General features: G+C 58.5%; 2 protein-coding genes across 6 annotated transcripts in view; both read right to left on the minus strand.

Moving 5' to 3' along the window:
• Positions 1 to 1,530, minus strand: part of ARID3A (AT-rich interaction domain 3A) — a 35,098-nt gene extending 33,568 nt beyond the window's left edge. For 2 of the 5 annotated variants that reach the window (XM_072948139.1, XM_072948136.1), the window contains exon 1: positions 1,217 to 1,302. The gene's annotated coding sequence lies outside the window, so the exon portion shown is untranslated. The other 3 variants (XM_072948138.1, XM_072948135.1, XM_072948137.1) reach the window with 3 other exon arrangements.
• Positions 1,531 to 7,492: 5,962 nt separating this feature from the next.
• On the minus strand, positions 7,493 to 10,423 carry KISS1R (KISS1 receptor). The gene is made up of 5 exons (XM_072947039.1): positions 10,133 to 10,423; positions 9,229 to 9,353; positions 8,626 to 8,761; positions 8,147 to 8,379; positions 7,493 to 7,959 (listed from the first exon to the last, which is right to left on the minus strand). Exons 1-5 carry the CDS (start codon positions 10,374 to 10,376, stop codon positions 7,498 to 7,500), a joined length of 1,200 nt encoding a protein of 399 aa, XP_072803140.1. The 5' UTR covers positions 10,377 to 10,423; the 3' UTR covers positions 7,493 to 7,497.
• Positions 10,424 to 13,081: the final 2,658 nt, after the last annotated feature.

Genomic DNA, 13,081 nt, shown 5'->3' on the forward strand with positions numbered 1-13,081 from the left:
GTCGTTGGGACCTGGCTGGAGGGGCGGGGAGGAATCTGGGGCCACACCCTCCCCCCCAATGCCTCCCGGGGAGAGAGAGGTCACCCGCTCAGCCCAGGGCTTGCAAAACACGGTTATTTAAAGAGTTGTGCAAGGCTGGGGCCCGCGGGTGGCGAAAGGGGGCCCTCACTCCACCAAAGGAAGAGAAGGGGGAGGGCGGGGCAGAAACCTGGGGAGGGGGCTAGCAGAGTCCAGCGGGGGCGGTCTGGAGGAAGTGAGAAAAGAAACACTTAAGAAGAGAAGAAATAAGAAGACAGAAACCCCAGTCCGATTTCAAAGGCTTCTTGGAAAGCGGCAGATTTGCATGGTGGGGGGGCAAGCCCTCCAGGCCGGGCCACTAAAAACGGAAGGTTATTGACAAACCGGCCGCCCAGGTCCGCCGAACGTTGGAATTGACCAACGCGCGCTCCCCGCGCTTCCTGCGCCCGCTTTTGTGTCTGGGGGGCACTGAACGGGACAGGGGGGGCCTTTTCCCGAGGATCCTCACCAGAGAGCCAGGGCTCGGGCCGAGCCCACCCCGGGACGGAGTCACGATGGTGTTCCCTCCAGGGGCCCCTTTCTGCCCCGGAACCGACACTTTATAAATAAACCATCCAAGCTGGGGAGGGTCGCCAGGGAACTGCCCTCCCCACCCGGCGCTCCCACTCCCCTTGGGGATCCCAAATGAAACATCCAATTTCAGGGAGGAAAAAAATGAAATAACCCAGAGCTTAGCCCCCCGCGCGCGCATAGAGACCATTTCCTTCCGCTGGAGGGTGGGGGCGCGCACTCGCGACCCCCGATCACCCCCGGACCCGCCTGGGTGCAACATGGTAAGGGGTGAGGTCTTCAAGGGGGGCGCAGAGAAAAACACCCCAACTCTGACCCACTGGGACCGCCTTCCCGGCCCTGGACCCCCACCCACGTCCCTGACCAACTTTGGGGACCCCCCTCATTGGCTTCCAGGGCGCACAGCACCCACCCGGGATGGAACCCACGATTTAAAAGGCCGGCCCACCCCTCGCCCCAGCCTCACCGCGCAGGGCCCGCTCGGGGGGCGCAGGGCCCGCTCGTGGGGCGCATGCCCCACGCCTGGCGTCCGGCCCTGCCCCGGCCGCGCCTGGCCTCCGGCCCGGGCCGCAAGCTGCGCGCTACTGGCTCCCGGCCACCGCCGGGTTTGTGCCGCGCGCCGACTCACCAAGACGCCGGCCGAGTCCGCGTCTACACCCCCCACGGACCCGATTGGTAAAAGTCTCCCCGCGCGCGGCCTCCCCCGCCCCTCCCCTCCCCCCCCCCGACCGGCGCGCTCACCGCCCCGCAGACAAATCACCGGGTGACAAATCGCTCTCAGATGCAAATACCTCGCCGGTGATTCAGCACCGCGGCCCAGGATGCGGGGAGGGGTCTCGCGAGGCCCCCTCCCCCTTCCCGGACGCCCCCTCGCCCCCGGCGTTCTGTCCGACGATGCACGACTAGCTCAGGGGTGTTGGGGAGGGGGAGAGAGTGGACGGAAATTTTCAGGTCGCGGCCCCTTTAAAGGATAATAAATAATAAAAGGGAAGGGGAACCGGGACGCGGAATGCCCCGCCCCCTATCTAGGGACGGTGGGCAAAGTGCGCACCGCAGCCGGGAGCGCACAGGGCGCCTAGGGTGCGGGCGGGGTTGGGAGCGCCCTGGGCTGGGGGAGGGGAAGAGACTGGGCCTCCGCGTGGAAGGTCTTAGGGGATCCGAGCCTGGTCGGAGACCCCTTCGCCATCTTACTGAGCACCTAGTACGGAAGTCCTGGGCTCGGAGTTTCACCCCTGCCCCTTAGGCTGAAGAACCCGCCGGAGTGACTTTACCCCCTAGAGCGGTGCCTCTGTTTCCAAGTCTGTAAAATGGGGATTAGAGACCTGGTAAAGGAAGGATTTGCGGTGATGGGAAAAGAGAGCGGGGCGGGGTCGGAGAGAGGGAACTGAGGCCCCGCGATGGGGGCGCTGCACGATGGGGGGGTGGCGGAGCGCGGCTGCCAGGAGAGGGGCACGGACTTGGCAAAGTCGTAGGGGTGGGCGAGTGCGTCCTGGATCCCCCCAGAGGGCACGTCGCGAAATCTTGATGACCCCTACCCCCGACAGTTACCACCTCTTGGGAACCTGATAACCCACACTGTCTAAGAGGAGAAACGAGGTTATCATCTTGGTAATAATAGTTCAACAGTAATTTCCATATTCTGAGCCCTTGGTTGCCCCACCATATGCCCAACGCATGAGGCTCACCTCTTGGTGTAGCAGAGACTCTCCATTTTTGAGAGTGGGAAACTGAGGCCAGGCCTAGGTTAAGGTTAAGGGGAATGTGGGGGTGGGCATGTGAACTCAAGTAGGAGGTCTCAGCCCCTGAGGCCACTGCTGGGAGCTAATCGCAAGGGCCCAGGCTCCAGCCCAGATAAGAGTTAAGTGGGAGCTTGGAGGGCAGGCAGGGGCCACCCAGAGGGCCCCAATTTCTGGAAGGACTGGAGTCCCTGATCTTGCGTTGGGGGGGGTTGTGTACAGCTCCCCCCCCCAGAGCACAGTGCTGCTATTTTCTGGGGGTCCTCCCTCCCCACCCCACATCATCCCCCTCAATAGCAGGCTAGCTCTCTGGGGGATTCCCAAGCCCAAGGGACAGGGCGGAGGGTGGGGGTGCTGTCCCCTGACCCAGGGCCAGAGATCTGCCTGCTCCTTTCAGGAACCCAGCATCCCAGCCCCTGGGCTGTGTGGAGCCTAATGGCAGCAGATGGCAGGGCAACCTCCACCATGAGGCTATTAAACGTCCAACACCACCAGAGGGGCCCAGACATCTGCCCCAAGGTGGGGAGCTGGAGGAGGGAAGCCACCCCTGAAGGGCCAGGCCCCAGGTCAGTTACAAAGTGCAAGAAAGCCCCCTCCCCACCAAAGAGACAGATCAGAATACAAGCCCTTCCCCATCCTGGGCAGGTTCATGGGCCTCCCTGTGCCTCAGTTTTCCCCTCTGTAAAGTGGGTCAATATTAATTTACTTCTTCTACAGTAGTTTTGAGGATTACATTCCTCTCTGTTCTCAGGGCAGGGGACAGGGAGGGAGGATCTCCTGAAGGGCAGGAGGGGTGCTGCCCCTGCCCCCATTTCCCAGAGGGCAGTGGTTGTCTCTGAGCAGTTGGGTGCAACTTCCCCAGAGGTGCCTGGCCCAGGAGGGTGAGGGGCTGCTGGATTCCCAGCTGACTCCGGTGAGGGGGGGATCCTATTTTTAGCTCAGAGAGGGAGCTGGGAATTGATACTAGACCTGCTGGCTCAACCAGGCATGGGCAGCAGGCCCAGGTTCCACCTGGCCCTGGCTGGGTGATGTTAGGTTAGGGTAGTAGACCCCTCTCTGGTCTCTGTTTCTCAAGCTGGGAAATGGGTACAGTAACCCCAGCCTTATGTTTCCTGTCCAGTGTGGCTTGCGGGGCCCCTGTAAAAACCAACCCTATCCTCACTGAGCCCCACAATCAGTCATTCATCCTTTCCCGCCACTCAGAGCTGAGGGGCATCTACTTAAAAGTTCACCCAGATCCCAAACTGCCCACCTTCCCACATAGATTCCTCCTCAAACATATTCCCATCTCGGGGCCTTTGCACTGGCCATTCCCGCTGCCTGGAGTGCCCTTCCTCAGGTTTTCCCATTCAAACAGGAGCCTCAGCTCAGTGTTAGGGGAGGCCCCATCACATCACCCTGTTGTATGTTCATCAGGGCGCTCCCATGACACCACAGCTGTGTTTATTTACCTACTCAGCCTTGATCTGGGCTGCCTGCGCCTCCAGTCCTGAGTCAGGGTCTGACACACAGTAGGTGTGCCAGTCACACTGGGTCAGGGAATGAATTCATGTGTCTCTTCTCTCCTCATCCCACAGAATTTCTGGTGTCTGTCTACACAGAGGTGGAGGGCAACTTGAACTAGTCAGCATCTCAATCTCAAAGGGCAAAAAAAGCCTGGAGGGGTTGCTGGGCCCAGCCTGAAACCATCGACCCTCCTTCTCCTGTCACCCACACCTGGCCCCTGGGTGAGCCAGGGTCTATGAAACTGTAATTTTAACTTCTTTTAAAATGAGAAGAGTAGGGGGGCGATAGCTCAGTGGTAGAGCAGCATCTTCTCAGCAAGCATGAGGTCCTGGGTTCAATCCCGAGTACCTCTATGAAAATAAATAAGTAAGTAAATTAACCTAAGTGCCCCCAAATCAAAAACAAACTAAAAAAACAAAAACAAACACAAATAAATAAATAAAATATTATTTAAAAAAAGAAAAAAGCGAGTCTGACTATAGGAAATATATATTAATCATTTTATCCTAAATTAATTCGTCTTTATACCAACGCAGCTGCAAAAATACAGTTCTAAATATTTTTTCATAGAAGAGGCCCAGGAGACATTCATAATGCGGCTCTGCTTGGCCCACTTCACAGCGAGAAACCTTTGAGCCCGGGGGTCCAGGTTGGGGTACCCATGAGCGGCTCCCCTTAGGCGCTAGGGTTCCTTTGTGGGGTCGACCCAGGGGAGCGAGCGCCCTCCGCGGGGTGCGCGCGACACCTGCCGGGCACCCGCAGGTTGCAGCCGTGGGCGGGGCGGCGCCGTCACGCGGTGGCTTCCGCCGAGGCCCGTGAGGGGGCGCCGTGTCCCTGAAACCGACTGTCCCGGGTCAGAAAGCAGAGGCCCGCCGAGCCTTTTCTGCAGCTCTTTTGAATGCTCCCCGGGAGAGTTTCTAGACGAAATAGAGAACTTAAACTTACGTTAGAATTTCACATCAACAACGAATCACTTTAAGTATAGCCTAAATTCTGCACAGGACAGAATTATATTAAAATTTGTTTCATTGTTTTTCTGAGGTTGAAATTAACCCCTCTCCGACCCACCCAGACACACGCCCCCCCCGGGAGAAGGGGCTGATCCCCACGCTGTGGCTTCCGGTCCCACCCTCACAGCACCCCCTCCCAGGTCGGCTATACCGGCGTATGCTTGGTCCTGGCGCCCCCAAAATGTTAGAATAGTCATAGGAGTGAGATAATAAATGGAAACAAATCTTCACATACCTTGGACCCTGTCACTCCTTGCTTAGAGGCCTCCCATGGCTCCTACCCCGTCTCAGGAAAGACCCAACTCACCCCGATGATTGCATGGCCCCACCACCTCTGTTCTCACCTCTCATCTTCCCTCCTCACCCTGCTCCAGCCCCACCTGCCTCCTAGCTATTCCTTAAATCCAGCTGACAAATCCTACCTCAGGGCCTTTGCGCTGGCTGTACCCTCTATCTGGTGTGCTCTTCCCGCCTCTGAGTTCAATTCACATTTCCTGGACTCACCTCCTCCAGGAAGCCTTCCTGGAATTACCCCCACCAAGGTCAGCCTCCCAGTTACAAAGGTAATACATATTTCCTTTGTAACCCTTTTTACTGCTGTCACTTTGCCTTTGCATCCCTCTAGGGGGTTTGCCACTTATTGGCGCCTTCACAGACAGGGGCTCTGTACCGGCAGGGGGCTGGGCGGCTGCCTTCCAGACAGAAGGGGCTCTAAAAATAGTGCACAGGAATGGACTTGAGGACAAACGAAGGGGATGCACTAGCTCTGCAGTTTGGAAACGATTCCTCTTCCTGGATGTCCCCTTCAACCCATTCATTTCCTTTTTAAAAACCCTTTCCTTGCAAGATGATTGTACATTCTCATGCGGTGATATCTCCCTCCTACCCTTCACCAGGCTTCTCCCAACAGTGACATTTTGCAAAGCTGCAGTACAACACTGAAACCTGGGTTTCTGAATGGATGCCACCCAACCACGTATCCAGATTCCCCCAGTTTGCTTGCACTCGCGTGTGTGAGTTCAGTCCTCCGCAACTCCACCACCTGCATGGGCTCACGTTCCCACTGCAGTCCAGGAGCAGAGCGGCTCCATCACGAGGGTCTGTCCTGCTGTCCCCTCCCAGTCAGTCCCTACCCAGGCCATCACCTCTGCCCTCCATTCCCATATTTTTGCCCCCTTGAGGATGTTACGTGACTGGAACCACACATCACGCCTTTAGGAATTTCCTCCTAGGCTCAGCACGATCCGTGGAGCCCCACCCTGGGGCCTGCATGTGCTGGCAGTGTGCTCACAGCTGAGTGCTGCCTAGTGGGTGTGGATGGACCACGGTTTACTAACTATTCACCTGTCCTGGTCGTTTCCAGTTGGGGTTATCACAAACAAAGCTGTTGTGATCCCATGTGTACAAATTTCTGTGTGAACTGAAGTCTTCCTGTCTCTGAGACATGAGCCCGAGAGTCCCTCTTTAACTTTTTTTTTTAATTCTGTTTATCACAGAGAAATCCTACTCCTCACTCTGCACACATGGTCTCTTTTGATCGGTCCCACTCTGTGCTGAACCCTGGAGACCGCTTCAGATACACACCCAGCAGATACAGCCAAGGGTATCAGAGCTGAGATAGAACAGCACTGGGCCCTGATGAGGCACCTGACACAGCCTGGAGGGGTCCAGGAGGGCTTCCCGGAGAAGGAGGCAGCTGAGCTGATGGAAGAGCGAGGGTGTGCTGGGTACAACAGAGGGACCTGCACGTGCAAAGGCCAAGAAGTAGAAAGGGTGGTAGCAGTTCAGGAAGCCACAGGGAGACTGAGTGTGGGGGATGGGAAGAGGAGAGGGAGGGAGGGGGCGGGGCCTGTGGGCAAAGGGCACTTTACACTCCTGTTCAGTCCCATCCAGGCCATGTCTTGAAGACCAGAGCAAGCAAGCTTCAGACCAGTCTCAGAATGGCCTGTCCTTCTCACATAAATAATCCCTGCAAATGTGGGCTCTTTGGAAGCCTGTAATGTCCCCAGATAACTTGGGAGGACAGGGCCCCCGCAAGAGAGGGGCAGCTGCCCTGCAGGGTGACCAAGCCGAGGCTGGTGAGGCCTCCCCCCCACCCCCTGGCTGGCACATGCAGCTCAGCGGCAGGTCTGTTCCCCCAGCCTTGAATCTGGGTGGGGCTCTGACAACTCCCAGCAGCTCACTGTGGAAGCAGGAAGCTTGTGCCCCCAGGAGTAGGTCCGACTTTCCCCGACAGCCATGTTGGGAGGAAGCCCGAGCAACCCTGGGCTCTGGACACTTACCAGGGAGTCAGAAGGGTGCCCTGTTTCATCAGTTTTAAGAATCACATTGTGTTTACTTTTTAATGTCTCTGAAAATAGGCTGGATCTTACATTACAATTGTACAGTCAGCTGCAACACTGTGCGTGAAAACTTCTACTTTGCTTCCTTGAAAGTTCCAGAAAGTGCCAACATCGATACATCTTTGATTTCAGGAAACACAGAAATAGTAACTGCAATATTAATAGAAGCAAACATCAAAGCAAATTTGTAACCAACGTTCCAGGAGGAGACAACATGTTCATTAGGATTATCCTGGACAAAAATAAGGACATTAATAAAATAGTAATAGCAGCGCCCGTTCTGGAGGGGCCTACCTTGATTCCCCCAGAGAGGGCTCAGAGAGGGGCAGTGCCTTCCCCCAGGACACACAGCCTGCGCAGCCCTGGCTCGCCGCTGCCTGGCTTTGGGGTCATGGAGGGGGCCTGGTGGGCAGCCAGGCGGTGCCGCTCGGCTTGGGGGACGGCGGGATCTGACGGTCCAGACCCGCGGGGTCGACAGGGGCGCCGTTGGGGAGCGCAGGGGCAGACGCTGAGGAAGGCCTGCCGGAAATGGGAGCCCAAGAACGCGTAGAGCAAAGGGTTCAGCGCCGAATTGCTGTAGGACATGCAGTGCGCCCAGATCTTGAGCACGTAAGCCGCGTAGCTGCGCGGATGCCAGGCGCCCGCTGGGCCCAGCGCCTGCAGCACCAGGAACAGCTGAATGGGGCCCCAGCAGGCCGCGAAGAGCAGGACCACGGCTGCCACCAGCCGCGAGACCTTGGCGCGCACAGCGCCCGCTCGCTCAGCCAGCAGCTGCCCCTGGGGATGGGGAGAGTTGGTACCCGGGAGGGCGGAGAGTTGGCTGGGGCAACACGCTCGCGCTCCTCCTCTTGACCCTCTCCAATTCCCGCCCTGAACAACGCCCTTCGGATGCGCCTCACTCTCCGGCACCGTGCCTACCCCAACCTCCAGCCCCGCTGTGCCCCGCACCCGCCCAGGCCCGCACCTGCAGGGCGCTGTCGGCGGCCGCGGGCCTCACGGCCGCCCGGCCCAAGTGGCGCAGCATGGCCCCGTAGCAGGCACAGGTGGCGGCCAGCGGCAGTAGGTAGAGCGCCAGCAGGTTGTAGAGCGCGAAGGCGCGCTCGAGGGCGCGGCTGGGAAAGGCTTCGCTGCAGTAGGTGCGTGGCCCGGGCGAGAGGCGGTGCAGGGCGAGCACCGGCGCGGACACTGCCGCCGAGCCTGCACCACAGGCCTTGCTGAAGACCTTGCCCTTGGGGTCTAGGGGCGCGAGTGGGCCGGGACCCAGGTCTCCCCGGTGCCTCCGTGGGCAGCGTGCATTGAGTGGCCCTCGCCGGGAGCGCTATTGCCCCAGTTTCCCAGGAGCACGACCCAGGCTCGGAGAGAGGCATGGAATGGGGGTGGGGCAGTGAGCGCAGGGCAAAGACTTGTCCCTCCCACCCCGCGCGGCCCCCGCACAGCACTCACCCACCCAGATGCCGAGGCTGACGGCCAGCGCCAGGCGGGGCGTGCGGCGGTGCAGGGCACGCAGCGGGAACACCGTCACGTACCAGCGGTCCACGCTCATGGCGGTCAGGGTGGCGCACGTGGCCTGCACCGAGACCTGGGGGGGCCAGGGACCCGGCGGGTGGCCCCCTGCCCACGCCCACCCTGCGGGACCCCACTATCTAACCACTCGATGGGCACAGGCAGGACGTGTCCTGGGAGGGTCTCCGTGGCCCACAAGTTAAAAGGGCAGGGGAGGGGGGATATCAGAGAGGAGCGAGGGGGCCACTGGGGGTCAGCTGAGACTCCAAGACTGAGGCAAGGAGAGGCAGAGCAATCCTAGGACCCTGGGATAGGCGGGCAAGAAGCCTCAGGACCCGAGCGCTCGCCACCCCACCCCCAAATGTATCTCTCCCCATTGCCCTAGTCCTCCCTCCCACCCTGTCCGGACTCCACTAGTCCCAGCTCCAGCTGGAGCCCACCTCCACGCCAGGCCCACAGCTCTGCGCTGCCTGCAGGAGGTCCAGCCCCGCCTGCACCCAGACGACGTCCCTGGCTCCAGAACCCCTCCCCTAGCCCGCGCACCTGCTGGATGTAGTTGAGGAACTTGCACATGAAGTCGCCCAGCACCCAGGCAGGCAGTGGGTAGAGCAGAGCCGTGAAGGGCACGCAGCACAGTAGGAACGTCAAGTCCGTAGCCGCCAGGTTGGCTGCAGGTGGGCGACGGGGGGACGCGCGGGTGCTTGATGTGGGGCGATGGGTCTCAGATACCCAGCGCCCCTGCCCAGCCACCTGGGCCTCACCTTTGTCCGAGCGACCAGCAGGACGGCTCAGGAGGCCCCCAGGGAGGCCCTGACATCCTTGGGCAGAGAAGTTGGGGCACCCTCCAGTCTTGCCCTTTTATATTTCAAACACCCCCAGTACGGGCTTCATAGCCATTCCATCAGCAACGGCCCTGCTCACCCCTGTCCGGGCTGGGAGAGCCTGAGTGGGCCCTTGCCCCTCTGAGCCTCAGTATTCTTATCTGCATATTGGGTGGAATGGTGTGGCCCAACAGCCAACACAGAATGGAGAACACTGAGCACTCAGCCTGCTGGGGCGCCCCCATCGCCCAGACGTGCAAGCTGAACCTCTGCGGCAGAAGCCGAGGGCCAAGCTGTCTTTCACTCCTTTTATTCATCGGACACCGTGTTATAAGAATCACATCTCAATCGGACATCTTCCTTGAGTGGCGGGGGCGAGCTCTCCACGCCCCACACTCTTAAATCTTCCTTTTAGCTATTCCGGCCCGCAGGGAACCCTCCAGCGCCAGGGTTTCCGACCTCTAGCCTAAGGGACAGGGACAACTGGGAAAGGACAAGGAGCCCTGCGGGGAGAGACCCCTGGCTGGGAGGCCCCGACGCACCGCTAGGGGGCGCTCCCGGCCACTCCGCCCTCGCGGCGACCCCCGGACTGGCCAGCAAGCACCGCGCAGCGCCCAGGCTCTCACCGATGTAGAAGTTGGTCACCGTCCGCATCTGCTTGTGGCGGCAGATGACGAAGATGACAAGCGAGTTCCCTACAAGGCCCAGCAGCAGCAACGCGCCGAAGAACAGCGGCACGATCCAGGCGTCGACGGGCCACGCCGCAGGGGCCGGGCTGTCCGAGGCGTTGGCGCTACAGCCCGGGCAGCCGGATGCATTGGCCAGCGCCCACCAGGACACGTTGGGCTCAGATGTGGCTCCGGCGCGCATTGCTTCCTCCCGGCCGCCCGCCAGGATTGCACCCGGGTCTGGAGCGTACCTCCTCTGGGTTTGGTGGCTCCAATGCTGGCGCTGCAGCGGCCGCGCATTTATACCCTCTTCCCACCTTGTCCCCGCCTTCCCGATTCTCCAGCAGCCGCTGGCCACTCCCTCCACTGCGTGCGCGCCCTCCATACACCCGCGCAGCACCCTTCTCCCCCATTCCCTCCTCCTCCCGCGCGGTCAGGGTGAGAGCACAGAGGAGACGGGGCGGCTGGAGTGAGGGGCAGACGAAGGGAGGGTAGGCTTCATAGAGGCCGCTGTGGACCCGAGAAGGACAAATCTTAAGCTGGGGGAGCGCGGGGTGGGGTAAGGGGGCGTGGAGACTCACTCGCAAGAAAAGCAGGGGGACAAAGCTACAGGACAAGGGAATGAGGCTTGTTAAGGTCATGACTTTGACCTTCACGGGGCTGGGGCTCCAGGTGGGTGGGCCCAGGCCAGCGGTGAGGCCTGCCCTCAGAGACCCTGAATATGTTGCCCGAGTTTGTTCCAGGACACTGGGGAGCCAGGAAGATTCAGGGCAAGGGAGGGATGCCCGGAATCTGGTGGTTGGAAGATGGCTGTTCTTTAAATAACTCAACCTCCGCGGGACTTTGCTGTAAATCAGACCCCTAGGGAGTGTCCACCTCCCACCTAACAGCATGGCAGCGATACCTACAATGGGGACATGGTCACTTGTGCTACTGGTGGCAGGAACCAGGTGGAGGGCAGTTTATAAAGGACAGTTTCCTTTAATTTTTTAAAAATTGAAGGATAGTTGATATACAATGTTTTGTTAGTTTCAGGTGTACAGCAAAGTGATTCAGTTATACATACATATATTCTTTTCTATTATAGGTTATTAAAGGACACTGAATGTAGGGGGGAGGGTATAGCTCAAGTGGTAGAGCACATGCATGCGTGAGATCCTGGGTTCAATCCCCAGTACCTCCGCTGAAAAACCAAGTAAATAACTAAACCTAATGACCCCCCTGCAAAAAAAGGTACTGAACACAGTCCCCTGTAAGGCACAGGAGTTCCTTGTTGTTTATCTACTTCATAAAAAAGTAGCATGTACCTGTTCATCTCAGACTTCTAATTTATCCCTCCCCTCAAGAAAGGACAATGCTGATCCCCAAACTCACACCCAGAAATGTGCCCCAGACACTATCCCGTGAGGCGTGCAGCAGGCCATGTGAGCTGCTGGACAGCAGAAGAAAAGACGCTGTGTCTGGGTAAAAAGGACTAGAGAGGGAAAGACATGAAAAATATGCATGGACATCAAAGTGCAGCAAATACGTCAAGAAGGAAGAACAAAGAACCTGCAGGGGGAGACAGTTCCCTGTCCACCCTTTTCATGCCTTCACCAGTATTCTTGACAACTGCCTAAAAACTCGGAAAAGAAAGGGAAAATCCTTTTGGGGTGGTAATGATGGACAGGTGAGGCTGAGGGGACCCAAGTTTACTTGGTGGGGACAGAGGAGCTGTTTGAGGAGGCTGCCAAGTTGAATGGGCCTGGAAGAGCGCTCAGTCCAGCAGGTGGCTGGACCTTGGAGTTGGGGGCTCTGGGGAGCAGCAACACTCAGGGATGGACAGAGGGTCCTGGAGGGTGTTAAGAAGGTGAGGATAGGTTCCCTGGAAGTTCCCAAGAACAGGGGCACAGCCCAGGCTGCACCCTGGAGAGTCAGCACACCTACTGAATGGCTGGCCATTGTGGGCCAGGACCCTGAGACCAGGCATCCCGGGTCCCAGGAGCCTCACCCAAGCACTCTCCCCAGAGGTACCATCTCTCCTCAGTGGTATGGCCATTGATTTCTCTTGCCTCTTTCACATTTGTGTGCATGAAGTCACACAGTGTGTGCCCTCTTGAATTTTGTTGTAGTTCCTCCTCCTTCCCCTCTCCTTTTTCCCCCTCGCTCTATTTGTTAAAGTAGCTGAGTCGTTTGTCCTGTACAATTTCCACCAGGCTGCATCTGGGCTGCATCCCTGTGGGGTCTCTTAACGTGATTCAGGTTCCCTACTTTTCTTGCAGAATGAAGGGTGGATTCTAGATTCTAGAGCAGGTTTAATTCTCTATTCTAAACCCTCCCCTGGCTTCCCATTGCTCTCAGGTCAAAAACCAAGCCTGGCAACCTGTCACCAAAGGGCCGTCAGTCTCATGGGCCTGTCCTCTCCCCCGCCACGCTCTCCCGTCACCCTGCTCCGACCACTCTGGATGCCCCGGGGCTTTTGCACTCATTGTTCCTTCTGCCTGGCACACCCTTCCCACTTTTGCAGCCTGACAGTCCCTTTTCCAGAGGTCTCCTCTTCCTGCCCCCTGGGGGGGAGGTCTATTTTGTCACTGCTGGGTCTGGAGAACCCAGCCCCAGCCCCAAGTACAGAGGGCATTTGTGAAATGAATGAACTCTAAAAGGCTAAAGGGGTTTGGGGCTGACTTTGTCCGGTTTTGATAGATGAGTAAATTGAGGCGTCCAGCGGGGCTCCAGGGTTGGCACTTTTACCGAGGACCGGGTCGGGGTTGGTGGAAGGAAAGCCCTGTTAGTGCTCAGTGGGGGCAGCGTGGGTCCTTTCGTCCGTCCATGCCTTTGAAAAAGGACGTGCCCCTCCTTTCTCCCTCCCCAGGCCTCAGCTTCCCCATCTGTCCTGCCAGGGCTGGGTGCCCAGCCCACAGCCCCGCC

Source organism: Vicugna pacos, chromosome 22 (genome assembly GCF_048564905.1).
Source record: "Vicugna pacos chromosome 22, VicPac4, whole genome shotgun sequence".
NCBI classification, from domain to species: domain Eukaryota; kingdom Metazoa; phylum Chordata; class Mammalia; order Artiodactyla; family Camelidae; genus Vicugna; species Vicugna pacos.